The sequence below is a fragment of the Bidens hawaiensis genome, unplaced genomic scaffold (assembly GCF_021521415.1).
Source record: "Bidens hawaiensis isolate Kalapana, Puna unplaced genomic scaffold, B.hawaiensis_p1.1 tig00028485_1, whole genome shotgun sequence".
Classification (NCBI taxonomy): domain Eukaryota; kingdom Viridiplantae; phylum Streptophyta; class Magnoliopsida; order Asterales; family Asteraceae; genus Bidens; species Bidens hawaiensis.
In genome coordinates, this window is record NW_027494653.1 from 129,029 (window position 1) to 148,517 (window position 19,489).

Consider the following 19,489-nt stretch of genomic DNA (forward strand, 5'->3'; position numbering starts at 1 on the left):
AATTTGGGTGTTCGAGGGTTTGAATGTAAGCAATTAGGTCTTGGATTCAATCGATTAGTATTCGTTCTAATTTAAACAATCTTGATACAAGTTGCAAGTGACATTTTTGAATCTTTACTTTTTATCATTGTTGGATTTATATTTTATAATGGGGTTTTTAACATGATTAATTAGAACCCTAGTGATGTCATAAACATGTTAGGGTTTGAGTTTTGTTGAGAACAGTTGGCTTACAGATTCGTTCTCATTTATTGATTGGTCTGTAACTCGCTGTTAAATGATGATTATTGATCGATTTTTGATTTTAGGATATAGTATTCTGAGTCTAGTTTCCAGAAAGGTAAATTTTGTAATTTTTGGATGAGTATTGAATACCTTTTATGATTTTACAAAAACATATGTCAAAGCTGATTCGGGGAGTTATATTCTGGTCCATTTTTCGGACACCGTAACTCCCTAATGACAAACCCAAACGAGTTGGTTCCACTTCTGGAACTTAGTATTATGAGTTTAAAAGATAACCCAATTGGTCTTATACAATTTGGTTTAATGAGTTGATAGAACCATTAAACTAGTTTTTGTTGCGCAATCTGCTGAACTGTTAGTACCTATCTGTAGTGGTTAAATTATTGTGAGTTTTCTATGCTTGAGAAAAATATAATAAAAATTGTTTAAGAAACCTGATTCATATATCATACTGTGGTAAATTTTGTAGAATTTATCCTTAATCTTTTCTTTATGAATAAAATCAGTTTGTACATAACAGAATCTGTCTCGTGAACTGAATGATCATAAGTTATGTTGTATGATGAATATTTGGTTGCTTTGCCATGATATGATGTGTGGATACATGTTAGGACTTTCGGTACTGTTGACATTACTTATTATCACCAACGATTCGTCGGGTCAAGTTTGTGTTTGTGTGTGAGTTCATACGTGGGTCTTAGAGTCATGTGTTGTTGAACATACTCTCATAACTTAAAACACTTGTACTAGGTAACAGTTAACGAGTCAAATGCATTCATTTGGTTTTGAGAAAACTCTGTTACACGTGACACCAGGTTTTGGATTGAAAACACGGACATACTTGCATACTAGTTTTAAAAACACTAAACGTTTGCCTATACTTGTTTTCTGGATTAAAAACACAAAACTTTTTGAAGTATTGGTTATGTAACCTGCTGAAACGGGCAAAAACGAGCTGAACTATTGATTTTTTATTGCTGAATTGCTGCAAAATTGGTCAAAACGTGCTGAAACGAGCTGTTAAGTGTTGAAACGGACTGAAAAATCGATGAAACGAGCTGTTTAACATGATGTTTGCTGTAAAAACGAGCTGTTACGTGCTGAAACGAACTGAAAACTTGCTGAAACGAGCTGTTTAACATGTTGTTTGCTGTTAAATCGAGCTGTTAAGTGCTGAAATGGACTGAAAAATCGCTGAAACGAGCTGTTTAGCATGTTGTTTGCTGTAAAAACGAGCTGTTAAGTGCTGAAACGGACTGAAAACTCTATTAAACGAGCTGTTTAACATGATGTTTGCTGTAAAAACAAGCTGTTACGTGCTGAAACGAACTGAAAACTTGCTGAAACGAGTTGTTTAACATGCTGTTTGCTGTTAAAACGAGCTGTTAAGTGCTGAAATGGAATGAAAAATCGCTGAAACAAGTTGTTTAGCATGTTGTTTGCTGTAAAATGAGTTGTTAAGTGCTAAAATGAACTGGACTGGAACATGAATTTTAATGATAAAACTAAAACATTTCCTCTGTTGTCCTTATTCAAAAAAAAAGACTCGAGACCCGTTTTGACCCGTTCCGACCTTGACCCATTTTGACCCAGACCCGTTATGACCCGAATCTTTTGACCCTGACCCGTTCCGACTCGAACCATAACAACCTTTTTTTTAGTTGACCCGTTCCAACCCTGACACGTTTCGACCCTATGTTTAATGTATATCGACGGGTTAGGCGAGTTATACCTCATAAGACACAATTTAAAATTATATGCATAATGGGCCATTAGAGATTTCAAGGCCCAATATGGCCCATTAGGACATGTATGACTTGTATTTGTCTATTATGGTCTAATATGACTCCCTATCACGATATAACCCTTAAATATCTAATGTTACATATCACATGCCATAATAGGCCACTAAGAGATTACAAGCACTAATATGGCCCATTAAAGCGACTATGACATGAAAAAGGCTATAATGGGCCACTAACACCAACAAGGCCCAATAAGACCTATTGATGAAAGTATCACATGTTATCGGCCATTAACATCTAACTATGACTAATGACATTCCTATACAACCTTCTTAGAGCAACTATGATGTGATAAAGGCTATAATGGGCCACAAACACCAGTTAAGGTCCAATAAGGCCCATTGATGAAAGTATGACATATTATTGGGCTTTAACCAAACTATGACTCACTAAACTCATATTCAATCCTTTTAGAGCAACTATGATATGATAGAGACTACAATGGGTCACTAACAACAATCAAGGCCCAAGACGGCCCATTAATGCAAAGTATGACATGCTACTGGGCGTTAACACCAAATATGAGTCACTACACTCCTATACAACCTGTTAAATTAACTATGACATGATACAGATATATTGGGCCATTAACAACAATCAAGGCCCAATATGTTCCATTACTAAAAGTATAACATGTTATTGGGCGTTGACACATGACTATGGCTCATTACACTCATATACAACCTCCTTGTAGCGACTATGACATGATAGGTGATATAATGGGCCACTAATACCAGTCAACGCCATTTGATGAGACCAACTATGACTCACTACACTCATATACAACCTGTTAACGTAACTATGACATGATAGACCCATACTGGCCATTAACAACAATCAAGGTCCAATAAGGCCATTGATGAAAGTATGACATATTATCGGGCATAACCAAACCATGACTCATTAAACTCATATTCAACCCTTTTAAAGCAACTATGATATGATAGAGACTACAATGGGTCACTAACAATAATCAAGGCCCAAGACGGCCCATTAATGCAAAGTATGACGACCAACTATGACTCACTACACTCCTATACAACCTGTTAACGTAACTATGACATGATAGAGACGATATTGGCCATTAACAACAATCAAGGCCCAATATGGCCCATTAATAAAAGTATGACATGTTATCGGGCGTTGACACATGCCTATGGCTCACTACATTCATATACAACCTTCTTGTAGCAACGTGGACATGATAGATGCTATAATGACCACTAATACCAATCAAGGCCCATTGATGAATGTATAACATGTTGGGCCATTGACACAAATCAAGGCCAAATAAGGTCTATTGACGAAAGTATGGTGTGTTTCAGGCGTTAACACCTAACCATGACTAATGACAGTCCTATACAACTCTTTTAGATCAATTGTGACATGATAGATGTTATAATAGGACACTAACACCGATCAAGAACTAGTATGACCCACTAATGAAAGTATGGTTTATTGGGCGTTAACACTGATTACTACACTCTTATACAACTCTTTTAGAGCAACTATAAATATCACTTGTATTTATTTTATATGTTTTTATTTTTAAAATACAATATTTTATATTATATAAGTTTTAATTAGTTGTTATATACATATATATATATATTATTAAAAATGAATTAAATTCATATTAAAAATGAAGTGTGTTTCAGGCGTTAACACCTAACCATGACTAATGACAGTCCTATACAACTCTTTTAGAGCAATTGTGACATGATAGATGTTATAATGGGACACTAACACCGATCAAGAACTAGTATGACCCACTAATGAAAGTATGGTTTATTGGGCGTTAACACTGATTATTACACTCTTATACAACTCTTTTAGAGCAACTATAATTATCACTTGTATTTATTTTATATGTTTTTATTTTTAAAATACAATTTTTATATTATATAAGTTTTAATTAGTTGTTATATATATATATATATATTAATTATTAAAAATGAATTAAATTCATATTAAAAATGAAGTGTGTTTCAGGCGTTAACACCTAACCATGACTAATGACAGTCCTATACAACTCTTTTAGAGCAATTGTGACATGATAGATGTTATAATGGGACACTAACACCGATCAAGAACTAGTATGACCCACTAATGAAAGTATGGTTTATTGGGCGTTAACACTGATTACTACACTCTTATACAACTCTTTTAGAGCAACTATAAATATCACTTGTATTTATTTTATATGTTTTTATTTTTAAAATACAATTTTTATATTATATAAGTTTTAATTAGTTGTTATATATATATATATATATATATTAATTATTAAAAATGAATTAAATTCATATTAAAAATGAAGTGTGTTTCAGGCGTTAACACCTAACCATGACTAATGACAGTCCTATACAACTCTTTTAGAGCAATTGTGACATGATAGATGTTATAATGGGACACTAACACCGATCAAGAACTAGTATGACCCACTAATGAAAGTATGGTTTATTGGGCGTTAACACTGATTATTACACTCTTATACAACTCTTTTAGAGCAATTATAATTATCACTTATATTTATTTTATATGTTTTTATTTTTAAAATACAATTTTTATATTATATAAGTTTTAATTAGTTGTTATATATATATATATATATATATTAATTATTAAAAATGAATTACATTCATATTAAAAATGAAGTGTGTTTCAGGTGTTAACACCTAACCATGACTAATGACAGTCATATACAACTCTTTTAGAGCAATTGTGACATGATATATGTTATAATGGGACACTAACACCGATCAAGAACTAGTATGACCCACTAATGAAAGTATGGTTTATTGGGCGTTAACACTGATTACTACACTCTTATACAACTCTTTTAGAGCAACTATAAATATCACTTGTATTTATTTTATATGTTTTTATTTTTAAAATACAATTTTTATATTATATAAGTTTTAATTAGTTGTTATATATATATATATATATTAATTATTAAAAATGAATTAAATTCATATTAAAAATGAAGTGTGTTTCAGGCGTTAACACCTAACCATGACTAATGACAGTCCTATACAACTCTTTTAGAGCAATTGTGACATGATAGATGTTATAATGGGGCACTAACACCGATCAAGAACTAGTATGACCCACTAATGAAAGTATGGTTTATTGGGCGTTAACACTGATTACTACACTCTTATACAACTATTTTAGAGCAACTATAAATATCACTTGTATTTATTTTATATGTTTTTATTTTTAAAATACAATTTTTATATTATATAAGTTTTAATTAGTTGTTATATATATATATATTAATTATTAAAAATGAATTATATATATACAACTCTTTATTTTAATTATTAAAAATGAATTAAATTCATATTTAGTTCATATTAATTTCACTTCCCTCAAAATTTCAAATTAAATTCAACCCTATTTTTTCTTCAAAAAAATTTGAATTACCCTCATATTCTTAAATTTAATTTGACCACATATTTAACCTACCTTTTTTTATTTCTCTTCATTCCTTCTTATTATTCTTCTTCTTCATCTCTTTACACCCACCATAATCCTCAGTCATCAATTCTCTAACTCACTCAATTCTTACCCAAATCCTTTGATTCCGGGCTCTAATCTAATTATTTTTGCGAGAGGAATTGACGTGTGGTGTCGGATTTCATCAATTATATCTCGATTTTTGCCGGATTCGTGTTGAGTGTGAAGAACCCTAAGAACCAAGTTTGGGGATTTTCAATTTTAAGTGTTATTTCTTGTAATTGAAGCTTAGTACATCATCTTTCATCGCTAAAAAGGTATGTATTTCACTTGTTTGATGACAACAGTTTGCTGACAAATTCGTTTTCGTTTATTTATTGGTATGTAACTTGATGTTAAACGATGATTACTGAACGATTTTTGATTCTAGGATATAGCACTATGAGTCTAGTTTCCAGAAAGGTAAAGTTTGTAATTTTTGGACAAGTTTTGAATAGTTTTTATGATTTTACAAAAACACTGGTCAAAGCTGATTCGGGGAGTTATATTTTGGCCTGTCTTTCCGACACCATAACTCCCTAATGACAAAACAAAATGGGTTGTTTCCAATTCTGAAAGTTAGTATTATGAGTTTTGAAGACAACCCAATTGGTCTTGCACAATTTAGATTAACGAGTTGATAGAACCAATAAACTAGTTTTTGTTGCGCAATCTGCTAAACTGTTAGTACCTATCTGGAATGGTTGAATTATTGTGAGTTTCTATGCTTGAGAAAAATATAATAAAATTTTTTTGAGAAACCTGATTCATATTTCATACTGTGGTAAATTTTGTAGAAATTTACCTTAATATTTTCTTTGTGAATAAAATCAGTTTGTACATGTTATAATCTGTCTCGTGAACTAAGTGATCATAAGTTAAGTTGTATGATGAATGTTTGGTTAATTTGCCATGATACGATGTGTGAATACATCTTAGGACTTTTTAGTACAGTTGACATTGATTATTATCACCAATAAGTCGTCGATTCAAGTTTTTGTTTGTGTATACATTATGTTTAATGTGATTATGCGTGATAGTCGTCGTGCTTTGAGGTTTCGCCTCACATTAACCCTTTACTAGTTATGATGCTAATATTTTAACAATTTTAGGTTCAAAAAGTTAGAGCAGAAATGGAAAAAGATGAAAAGAAGTCAAGAAACGAGTTGGAAGAACGAGCGCAACGAATGAAATAAATGGAAAAAACTTAAGGAAAACGAAGAAAGGAGGCAAAAACAATTTGATTAGTTTATGAGAAAGTTTGAGGTCGGTAGTAATTAGTAGTAGTTTCAAATATTTTGAATTCATAACTTATTAGTGAAGATTTGTTAATGTAAACTTGTTTTGAATTTATGTTATTGTGTTTGTTAAACTTATGAAATAGCCACATTTATCTATGTGTGATCAAAAGTATGATAATAACCACACTTTATAATACAAAAGCATTATGTGTGACAAACGGTAAGACAATGGCCACACCACAAACTACAAAAGAGTGTTTGACTGGCAAGTTCACATTTTTAGCCACATTGACAATAACCTCCAGTGTCTATATGATATGATTAGCCACACAATACCTCACTATGTGTGACGAAAAGTTTAAATAGCCACACTTTAAATTACAAAAGGCATTATGTGTGACAAACGGTAAGACAATAGCCACACTATAATCTACAAAGGAGTGTTTGGGTGGCAAGCAAACATTTTTAGCCACTTTTAACGTAATTTCTAGTGTCTGTATGATATAATTAGCCACTCTATTTTTAATTTAAGTGGCCATTTCTTTGCTATATCCACACAGTATAGGTCACAATGCAAGCTTAACACAACCCTATTGGCCACATTATTATAAAATTCATGTGGCTGAAACATGAATTCATGTGGCTGTATACGTGCAATGGTCACTCATAGTAAATAGTCATGTGACCATTTTCTACCGTTTAGCCACACTTATTGGAGAGGATTCTTGATGGCCAGCAACTAATGCCTGTACCCTTTAGCCACACTTATAACCACATAAGGCCACTAAAAACTGTGTGTGACCATATCATACCCACGGTGTCGCGACCTTTGACCACATATGACCTGAACCAAATGTGTGTGGCTAAAGGCCTACGGCCACACTTTTTTCGTGTGGCCGAAGGTCAATTTCACATAGTGAAAATTCATGTGTAGCGAACTCATACAAAGGTGTAGACTGAATAGTGAATATTATCTATATAGATAAACTAGGTTTTATCCATGGTATTACGGAGGTTGTTTTCATTTTCCGTTTTTAATATTTATATATTTTTTTGGATTTTAATTTTATTTATTGTAAATAAGTTAATAATATAATTATGATTTGATAATGAAAGGGTTTTATAGATAAATGAGATATTCTACCCCGTTTAAAATGTATTTGGGTTTGGTGATACTTGTTACCCGCTTACTTTTTTTACTGTAAAATTGTTTCTTAATATAAGTAATATATGTTTTGAAAAAAATGGATATTAATTTTAATGTATCTTTATTTTATAATATTTTCATATCAATTATTTGATAAGATTAATTTTTAATATAATGAGATGTTATAACCCGTTTGAGGGTTATTTGGTTTTAGTGAGACTCATACTGATCATGAATTCGGGTCAAATGCATGAGAAGCCGTCATTTACAAATAAAACAATCTGGTTACTTAACAGAATGTACGAAACAACATAGAGCTTTTAAATAATTCGTTTATATATGTATTTAAGATTTGGAATTTTGGCGTCTTAAAGTACCCAATAGGTCCACTTATCATCACCTAATTTGCCATGTAATTAATAATTTTTCTTTTATTTTTTTTTCTAAATCTTTTTTATTTAAACCATTGTTTCTTTTGTGATAGTGCCGAGATCGTCCATAACGGCATAACAGCTTGTTGAAAAAGAAAACCATAACTCAAAATATAAATAAAAAGCGAATATGACACAATGATAAATAAAGAAATATACAACGACGAATATAAATAAAAAACATAATGATGAATAAAAAAAGACACAATAGATCGCAAAATATATCACAATATTGAGTAATACAACACAATACTAATAAAAAATGACATAGTGTTAATGAAAAAAGACACAGTTAATAACGAAAACAAAACAAAAAAATATGATAAATAAAAAGACACAATGATAAACCAAAGTAACAATTATCCCCTTGTGTTTTTTATTAGGTTTCATGTTTGTATTACTTTTCATTAGCTAAACAGGGGATAGTAGTCAATTTTATACTAGATTTAGTTTAAGGTTGATAGATGGGTGACCTTTTTAAGCATGTTACATTTTTAAGTAGTAAAACATACTTCAGAATATATTTAATATTTCTTTCAAGATAGCCAACACGTATTGAATAAAAATGACAATTTTAACCCGTTTACTAATGAACTAGTTTTGGTATCAGGTTGACTGGCAAAATAAAAGATAAAGAGCTTTCATTGTTTTTAAACCCACCAGTATTGGGCCTATTGGCTAGTCAATTTTGGGCTGGGTTCGATTATTTGATTTGACTATGTAGGTTATTTCAGTTATAGGTCGTTTCAGTTTCATGCAATTGTATACAACACCCATATATATTTCATAAATTCACCAAGTAATTTTATTTTCAATTTAAGTATACATTTAATTTTATTGTTGGTTTTTTATAGAAATCTATCACGTATGAAGAAGATAGATAGTCACACTCGTTCTGTTCTTGCTCCAACTTAGAATAATACTTTTTTGGACGCTTATGTAATTTTGTCACATTAATTAATAATTATCATGAATATTAATTGGTATTGTGACAACTGCTAGTTACCATGGAGTACCATACGTGACATATTTTGATCTTGGATTCTTTTATTTTTTTACATTAATTGCATTTAAATTTGATTTTCATTCAAAAGTTACAGTGACCAATTATGAGTAATTTTGGTTCAGGTTCAAGCATTTGAATGGAATCACAATAAGCATGAAATTCTTCTTAGTTGGTCCTTTAATCATACAATAGTTATGGTAACTCTTACCTAAAATCTTAAGTAACTTATATGGTTTAGGTATAAACCCCATTTGTATTTTAGTTCGTAAAATGCTTTGATTGGCCCACAAATCGTCTCAACAGTGAAATATAAATATGTATATATATGCTATGATTATTATTTTTATTTGATAAACTGTTATGGAATGAACAACAAACCATTTGATAGACATGATGACAACAATGGTGGCTCGCAATGGACCAATTTAGCTTCCTAAAATGATTATTGCCACTTGAAACCTCTGTCTGGGATCAGGGGTCGGCAACATGTGATTGGGTGTTTCCTATCTCTTCGGCGGTTGCCGGTGATGGATGGTTTACGAAAGGTTTTTATCGAACGAACATTGGCTCATCATCAGTTTACGGATTGTTTTTATGGTAATCCTTTGGATCTGAAATAATTACATATAATATTGAAAGGGTATAACGCCTTTTGTTTTACATATATTAATGTGTTGTATTTTGGCTTGAATTCACGTCGGGGCGCAACGCCTAGGTTATGTTTTTTTTTATATGTTAATAACTTGTTGTATTTAGATGTTAACAAAGTTATTCTTTTTTTGCTGACTACACCATCATGTAACACACCGGGTGTCTTACCAAAATTAACACTAAAAACAATCATACCAAATTAACACCAAAGGGGTAGATTTACGATAAGACATGAAAAAAAGAAACTCATCTAATAAGAAATTCCCAGGTTCGGCTTTAGTCAAAACGACTATGATGAACATTGAGTCAAATTGTAAAAATGTTCAGCAAAACAAGTTTGGTTCAAGTTGACATGACAGGTTTGCGCGTTAGCCTGCTCACTCCGTGTATTCTATGTGATATCAACATTCATAGTTTTCACTTATGTATTTTCTACTGCTATAATTTCTACAGCTGTAAGATTAGGAATTTATTCTCAACACAAAACACATCTTTTTTTTTCTTCCAAAAATGTTTCTTTCCAAGCTCTATATAAAGCAGAGTAGAATAGTTATAACAAGAAATAAATAAAAAACCAGAATCATAACTATTACTTTCATAAAGCATATCCAAACACCCCGTGTAATATATAACCAAATCCATCAGGGATATTGTTTTGTCTACATTTTGGCCCCAAACCATGCCAAAAAATCACTTCCTAACAATTTCTTACCACTTCTAACCAAAATGCTTGCACAATCAAGACTTTTTTCTTAACGAATACACCACCCGATCCGAATCAAGCAATCAACGAGATGATTTTGATTCTTGAAACCAATAAACTTCAACATTTCTTCATAATATATACAATCTAAACTCTTAACCATACATAAACCAAACTGATCTAAACACCGTTGCCTGACCAACCAACCGGTGCAGACAAACTATGTGCAGCCTGTGGAACCATGCAATGCTGTTGCCACTGGTTCACACCTTCACAACCACTCACTGAACCAAACCCGTTATTGTGAACCTGTTGAGGGTTAACATCATCTTCAACATCCATGTCATCAGCATCCATCATCTCAGATACTTCATCTGCATTATTCTCCACTTCCGCCATTAATTGGTGGTTTGAATGCATTGGCACCCATGGCACAACCGCCAAACTTCCATTGTTATGATCATCATTATCATTGTTATTCTCCTGCTTTTCATTTATTTCGTTTAAAGATTCAAGGGCTTGTGATCGATTCAACCAGAACATTCGATCTGTACACAACATAAGAAGATTAATCATCACTCGAATGCAAGATGTTGGTTTTAAGATATGGAGTTACGAACTTACTTTTGAACCCTGAAAGGAAGTCTGAATTGACAGTGAATGAAAACGGTGATCGTGATTGCAATAAAGGGACGTTGTTAACGGGATCATATAGAACAATTGCTCTCTCTTCATTCACAGGGAGAATATGACTCAAATCATCAACAATTGTTTGCGAGGGTTCCGGTTGTTGTGCAAATGTCACTGGATTCAGCATCTCTTCTTCCTCGATAATTGGAGGTAACTCGACATCCTAACAATAAGTTTAAATTATGTTTGTCAGTTACAAGTTAGAACCCTAAAATCACTCTCCGTTTGATGCATCAATCAAAGAGAAAATATTCAAAACAATTTCACGAAGGAATGATTGACCATAACGATTCAGAATTCACTACAAAAGCTCTTCCAATCGAAAATTTCAATTAAACAATCAAACCTCCATAGAAACTAATTTAACGAATTATTGAACAAAACGACTGAAAAATCACCACTAAAACCCGTACATAACTCTAATTACGCATAAATTCAACAAAATTATGAAGATCTATCAATCGAGCTGTAGATTATCCAAATTGCGCAAAATAATGCTGATCAAAGTTACATGTCTTTAGCGTTTTACACCAGACGAGGATCAAAATCACAATTACACACGCAGACGTATAAATATACATGTTGCGTATGTTAGTAAAAAGCCTAAACCTAAAATCACCATCTGTTTGATTCAAATTAATTTGACTAATTGTTAAAACATATTAAGAAATAACTGCAAAAGCTCATACAACAATTCAACCTCCATACGAACTGAATAAAACAACTGCAAAATCACTACATACTTCCAATCGGAAATTCTAATGTTCAATAATAATTAAATCCAATTTCTAACCTAAATTCCACAGATAACTGAAAATACCACCAATCGAGGTTTATATTATCAAAATCGTTCAATAATTCTATTAATTAAACATCAATCACAATCTCAATTACACACGCAGACACGTATTATTATTGCGTACCAGACGGCGCATTTTAGTGGCTGGAGAAGCAAGCGAGAAGTCGCTGAAGTCATCGTTGACTTGTTCCAGATTCTTCCTCTTCAAATTCGCCGGATAATAATAACATTCTTCCATATTATTATTGTTGGATGAAATTTGACGGCAATTATGATCTGAAACTACAGTTCCGATACGAAGAGAGAGGAAGTGCTTACACAATAATAATAATATGTATATGTATAATGTTTGGTATGAAGATGATTTATCATTTGGTTTGGTGGAAGGAAGAGTGTAGGGTTTTCACAACCTTTTTTTCTTTTTTTTTTTTATAACTTTTACATATCATTTGCTTATTTACTAAAATTCAAATTTACACATAACTGTTTATAATTTATCCAAAGTCCAAACCATACATCTCAAAATTTTAACTTTCCCTCAAAACGCTTCATTCTAACAACTTCATTAAAACATGTTAATAATCAAAATTGTGTTCACACTACCTTACACTATCATGATTTGCCCAATAATATGAATTTCGGTACTCCATTGATATGCCCTCTTCAATAAGTGAGGTCTCCTTACACTTTTGTTTTAAGGGTTGTGTACGTGAATGTGTCGTATCAGTTTTCGTCCTCGTTTTTTATTATTAATATCTTCCTAATAAAGTAATAATTGTTTTTTTATCTAGTAGCATTCGTTGATAGAAGAAATTTAGATTTGTTTCGTATTCGTATTATTATTTTAATTCCAAACAACCCGTACATAGCTCTAATTACGCATAAATTGACATCTAATTTTTTGTTTAACAAACTAATATGTATGCGCGATAAGATATGCCCGCTAACCAAATAATTAGTTATCTGGCAAATACTCGATAGCTATTGGATCAAATACGAGACATAATTTTGCAGTCGGGTATTAGACAAAGATTATACATCACACTTCAATAATAATGTTTTCCTTTTTTCCTCATAGTGGGCTTGGGCTACTGGGCTATGACCTCAAATTAAGTTATAAAATAGTGGATCAAATAAATAGTTAAGCCCATTTATTCCTTGAACACATTAGTTCATGACCCATCTGAATTAATGTAACATTAATATCATATTTATGCATCATCCGTTAACCCAACAATTATAACTAGTTAACTTAATGCTCGTAAATAAACAAAAAAATCTATAGTTAGTGATTAATGCTTTCAAAACTAATTCAGTGTTCATTCCCATTAATCATATTATAAGTCACGCCACATTAATTGTTAACACCCATTTGATTTCAATAGAAATATTACATTTGAAAGAATCAAAAACAAAATAGTTTGCTACCAATTAATAATGGTCTAAGCTGTAGACATGATAAACATCATAAACATTATATGATCGTGATCATCTTACTAAGCCAACACCACGACTCATGTTCTTATTGCCAAACCTCCTGTTGCTGCCTTCGTACTTAGGAGCCAAGCCCAACCCATCATGTCATGCATCTCGATCACCTGCACTCTTCGTTGTCTCTTGCTGTTTTCTAGTTCCTCATAACATTCGTGCATCTTTCTTTTTGCGGCTTCAAGTTTCCGATCTTCAACACTTAATTCCTTGTCCAAATTACTCTTCAACGGACCAACAACAGATTTTGTGGGATTTTGCATCTTCCTGGTTTCAACAGTAGTACTCCTATGATCTTTTTCCACAACTGTTAATGGTTTGTTAATCTTGACTTCTTTCTCCAACACAACCGTCCCTAATCGTCTCCTGTTAATCTGCCTCTTTATTAAATCAACAGCACGCTTTGGTTTTTGATGATCAGTAGTAATATTATTAGTCTTTCTTGGCACCACCACCGGTGGTTTTCCTCCTTCTTGTTTGCTCGTTGGCACGGTCGTTGGTTTTTCGACGATCGGTGGTCCAATCTTTCTTGGCACCACCGGTACTTCTTGTGGACAAACAGGCATGATATTGTTATTATTATTATTATTATTATTATTATCATTAGCAGCGATCCAGTCGTCAACAATAAGTCTCCATGCACGGACGAGGCTTCTTGCGGCATGCCTAACATCTTTGGATGAATGATGACGAAGTCCGCTAGACACTCCTATTTTCGATACTTCAAGAACTTTCATAGACACCGTCATTTGCCTTAGCTTCGACAACAAGTCACACAAGATGACGCCTTCACATACATTATACGCACTATCAAGAATGTCGGCTTTGATTCTTGAAACCTCGGCGATCGTTCTTGTTTCTTCTCGTGTTTCTTGAATGCGATCAAGAACGGCTTTAACCCTAATAAACTCCGAACCCATTTGTCGATCGATATGATTTCAAGAATTTTAAATTGAGGAGAATGAAAAAGTAGCAGTAGCTATTGGTAATGTGTTTGTTTTAAGTTGTGACGGTGTGTGGACATGCATATATATAATTATGGAAACTCAAGAGTTAGCTTACAACTTACAAGTTGTTATAATTATTAGTCATTTCACTCAATAATACTGTTATACTCGACAAAAGATACCAATACATTAGGTTGCAATTTTCTTCAATAAATTACCTTTAATAAATATAGTAAGTGAGGTAGTTTTACATAAGATAATATTTTTATCCCTATTATCGAATAACTTACTTCTTTCATTATATAGAAACATAGATATTACATCAACATAGCAGGTAGGCGGGCAACAAGCTGCGCTGCCACCCCTTTCTAAATTGCAAACTCTAACCTGCTAAAGACATACCCCTGCCCCTTTGGAGTCGACACATTGCTATGCACAACCCGTTGAACCTGGTTAGGAAACGGATAGCTTTCGGTGCCAAGGAGCCAAAGGTATCAAAAGCCAAAGGGACAAAAACATGTTGGTTCTCTTCGCAGGCTTTAGCATGTTTCTCCACCTTCTTCGTTTCAGCCCTTTTCATTGCTTGCCAGCTATAAACCCATTATCCCTCAAACCAGCTAAGGGAGATACCCCTGTGAGGTCAACACAAGCGTGTTTTCCCCCAGCCCAACCAAAGACGAGCAAATCTGCCGGTCGTAGAGTGGATCTCCCTTCTGTGGGGTCTGTAAGGAAGTTTACGGGGGCTTCCTTTTTAGCTGATATCCCAGCTCGCCTTAAGATGTCCCAAAGAATGTCCCGCACCCAATCATGTCGGTATTTGAACCCAGGCATCTCCTTGCAATGAACCGCATGCTCTCCGAATTTATCCAGGCAAGCCTTACGGCAGATCGGACATGTTTCGTCTTCTGGGTACATTGGGACCATCAAACGGTACTTAAGAATGGCCCTATACTCGACCGCAGACATGCTTTGGCCCAAGCCATCAATCGGGATAACGGTCAGAAAATCTTAGGCATGAGGACCTTGTAAGCATTCAATAACCGCCTTCTGTCGGGAGGTCAATCCAAAAACTTCTCCCAGGCTCTGAGCGATTTTGCCAAAAAGGGGATTCGCCAAAGTTTTTTGAGGCTTTGGTGGGGCGGTGTCCATATTAGAGAAACCGCCAATGTCAAAGTCTGGGAGAGTGCCATTTAGGCGTTCCAGGGCCTGCACGTAGTCTGAGTCCAGGTCGACAACTCCGCTATTCCTTAAAATGTGATTCTGCAGCTTCCAAGACTGAGCCCTCGACGCTACAAAAGCGTAAACCTTAACATCATGAGCCGAAAGAAGGCCTAAACCCCCTAAGCGCATCGGTAAAGATGCAAGTCGCCACTGAAGATCACCAAAGAACGGGCCTCCACATACAACTATGTCTTCGATGGCTTCTCGAAGCCCCTTATCAAAACAGGATACCGCATCATCCATCATATGGGGGTGGCATGTTCGTAACCCAAAAAGCAACTTAGCAACCCCCATGCAAGACCTAAGCAGAAGGAGTTCGCTCTGGGGATCCCTAAGGCAAGGTAAGAGTTTCATAAGATCAACCGCACGAGATGCTCTCCGCCTCGCCAACTCCTTAATAAAGTAGGGATCTCGACTAACAGCCCCTCCAAGGAGCTTTACCCCTCTCTCTGGTCTACCAATCCCACTAGGGAAGAGCCCATCTTTGACTTTCACCCAATTACACCCTATTATTAAAAACAAAAATAATAGTAACGTAAATAATGAAAAAAAATCTAAACTACAATTTTGTAGATGGATATTCATGTTAACTATGTACCATTACTAAATGAAAATCAAGAATTAAAATAAAAAAACCTGGTTTTCAAAAACCGTCAATTAGTTGACAAGTAAGAAAAACAGTATAAATAAATATATGCTCTTTTATCATCGAGAGTAGAAACGCTGATTTTTCTAAGATATTTGTAGTTAGCAAAAGTCTATAATTTAAATCATACTTCAAATAAAACTATATAAATTGTTTTTAAAATTGACATACTGTTACAACTATAAAAAGTGAAAAAATAAAAGTATTTTAATAATATTTAAATAAATACACACTTGCATAAAAGCGTCAGTTACGAAAAAAAATATATTTCAAAAAAATAAAAAGTGTATAGATATATAAATATAAACAAATATAAGAAATCATAATACTAAAAAATAAAAGAAAGTATAAAACTTATATTTAGTAGAAAACCCGAAGTATGATTAAAAATTGGTGAAAATACAAAAAAAAAACCCTCAAAAATTGTATTAACTAACGATTGGTGGATGGCGTTAACAGGTTGGACTAAAACTAATAGTTAATTGATACTATTATACCATAAAAGTCTAAAATAAACTATTGAACCAAAATTTATAATTTTAATAAACTAGATGGACCAAAATTAAAGTTCTCTCTTTAATTAAAGTGAAATTCCACCACTTGCTATGATATTTGTTCACTAATGTTTAGATTGTCAAACTTTTAGGTACAAATAAAATCGTAATAAGCCTAATTATTAATATATGCTTATCTATACTATATATAATACACCAAACAAGGACAAATTAAGACACTCATTTTTAAGTAATTTACAACACTTAAAGCATGAGATACATGTGTTAGTAAGGGTAAACATGTCTTTTAAACACAATTCATTCAACTTACAAGTTTGGTCCTTCATCTTTATCCATATTATGTTTTTAATTTAACTTGTAAACTAACTCCCCACCCATGATTTTTAAACGACTATAGCCTTTTCATAAGTTAATATTTTTATAAACAAATTGCACCATAAAAACGAGCATTTTATTCTCTTTAATTTGGATATGATATTGTTGTAATTTTTTTCATTTTAAATAAAGTAATATGTTACGTAGGGGTGTTCAATGTCGGTTTTGATGGTTTTTAAGTTAAACTTGTGAGTCCAACCGTTAATACTGATTTTTTGTCGTCCAAAACCAAACTCAATCATTGAAAGTTGAAACCAAATCGTTACTAACGGCCTGGTTCCAGTTTGGTTTCACAGTTTAAACTTTAATAATAAATTTGATTTAAAATAATTAATAATTTAAATGTACCGTCAATTTTAACTGAAAACCAACATAATATGATACTTGTGATGATCATAAATAAAAAATGATAATTTTAGCCACATAAATGGTAAATATTAATGGAAGATTTAGGACGTGAAATAATAACAACAAAGATTACAAAAGAATCATATTGCAATTAGGTTAATTTACAGTCTTTTTTGGTTTCATATGGCCGGTTTCCGATATAAACCGTTCACTACGTTTTGAAAATTTTGAAACCGACCAACAAATCGAAAGTAAAAAGGAAAAAGAAGTTAAACCAATGACCGATTTAAACGATTTCAAGGTTTTAACCGAACCATAAACACTTATATTTGTACGTGATTAACAGGTTCAAACACTCGCTGCATCGCGCGGGCACCCGTCTAGTATGATATAAGAATAGAAAAATTAACATATAAGTTATAAAACCCTAAAAAAGAAGTAATAATAGTTAAAATATGTAATTTCAAAATAAAAAAGGTAAAGTTAAATAAGAAAAGAATTATAATTTGATGATAAAAGATAAAAAAAAACACTTTAAAAAAATTAGCAACTGTTCCTGGTTAAAATTAAGTAAAAACAGAAATTCAAATTCAAAAGGGGAAAGCGTGTTTAAAAACGTTGCCATTTAGGTTATCAATAACCTAAATGACACTTCCCACTAAGTGAATGTGTTTTGAGAAGTGTGAGTAGGCGTGAAGCCTGGAGTGCGAAAGAGCTCCACTAGGGCGGTGGCGTAACAGCTTCGCAAGCGCTACAACTGATGTATTTTATTTATTAACTTTTAGTTATTAAAGAATATAATAACTTACCATACCTCAACGCACTACTAATAGTCGGGGTAAAACTGTGTATACTATTGTGTTAATTATATTGTTTTAATCAGTTATTGCATGAAATGTGATACTTCATATGTGCCTTATATGTTGCAGGCTATTGGATGTTAAATATACTTAATTTGAACTTTTAGAAGCACGAGATGAGGTCACAGGATGATCGGCATGCAAACGAGGCAAAGCTGCAGCAGAGTCAACTCTCTGTCTCTTTTGGTTTTCGCACTACGCGAAAAGGTGAAGTCAAGTCATTTGCGATACGCGGAGGACTCAGAGGAGAGCCACGACTATTTTGTCCTTCGCGCTACACGAAGGACATCTCCATAAGCTTTTGCTATACGCTAAACATGTAAAATTAGCAAAAAGCTAGGGTTTTCAATTTAACATCTATTTTCACGACCCCGGGGAGTTATCATATAACCACAACAGTTCCTGGACGATTTGGGCAACCTTCAAGACTCACAATCATCTTCCAATCATTCTCAATTGCATTTCACTCAAGAATTAAAGATTTGATGATTGTTATGCGCAACTAAATAGTTCGAGTTATACCCCTTGGTGTAAGATTATAGGTCTAGTATGCTGCAATTTGAGTTGATTTGATCTTGTGTAATTGACTGAGCAATGTGGATTAAGTTGTTAGTATTGTCTTGGATTCATATGTGTTAATATTTTCTTGCATTAATAACATCGTGAAATGAGGATTGCTAATAAGACTGATTCATGCTAGACTTGTTATCTGTTTCCGGTCTATGAAGTGGACAATTGTCTATGATTAGGAATGTATGATGGTGAATCTAAATTGTCCTATGCGTTTTATTGAAATCAAGTAAGTGGTGTAGGTTAACCTAGAGTTCCGTTGTTCTCAGGTATGCAATGTTAACCCCCCCCCCCCC

At 33.1% G+C, this 19,489-nt stretch overlaps 1 protein-coding gene across 1 annotated transcript; it reads right to left on the reverse strand.

Moving 5' to 3' along the window:
* Positions 1-10,604: 10,604 nt before the first annotated feature.
* On the reverse strand, positions 10,605-12,579 carry LOC143577184 (uncharacterized). The gene is made up of 3 exons (XM_077061091.1): positions 12,348-12,579; positions 11,359-11,587; positions 10,605-11,282 (listed from the first exon to the last, which is right to left on the reverse strand). Exons 1-3 carry the CDS (start codon positions 12,459-12,461, stop codon positions 10,915-10,917), a joined length of 711 nt encoding a protein of 236 aa, XP_076917206.1. The 5' UTR covers positions 12,462-12,579; the 3' UTR covers positions 10,605-10,914.
* Positions 12,580-19,489: the final 6,910 nt, after the last annotated feature.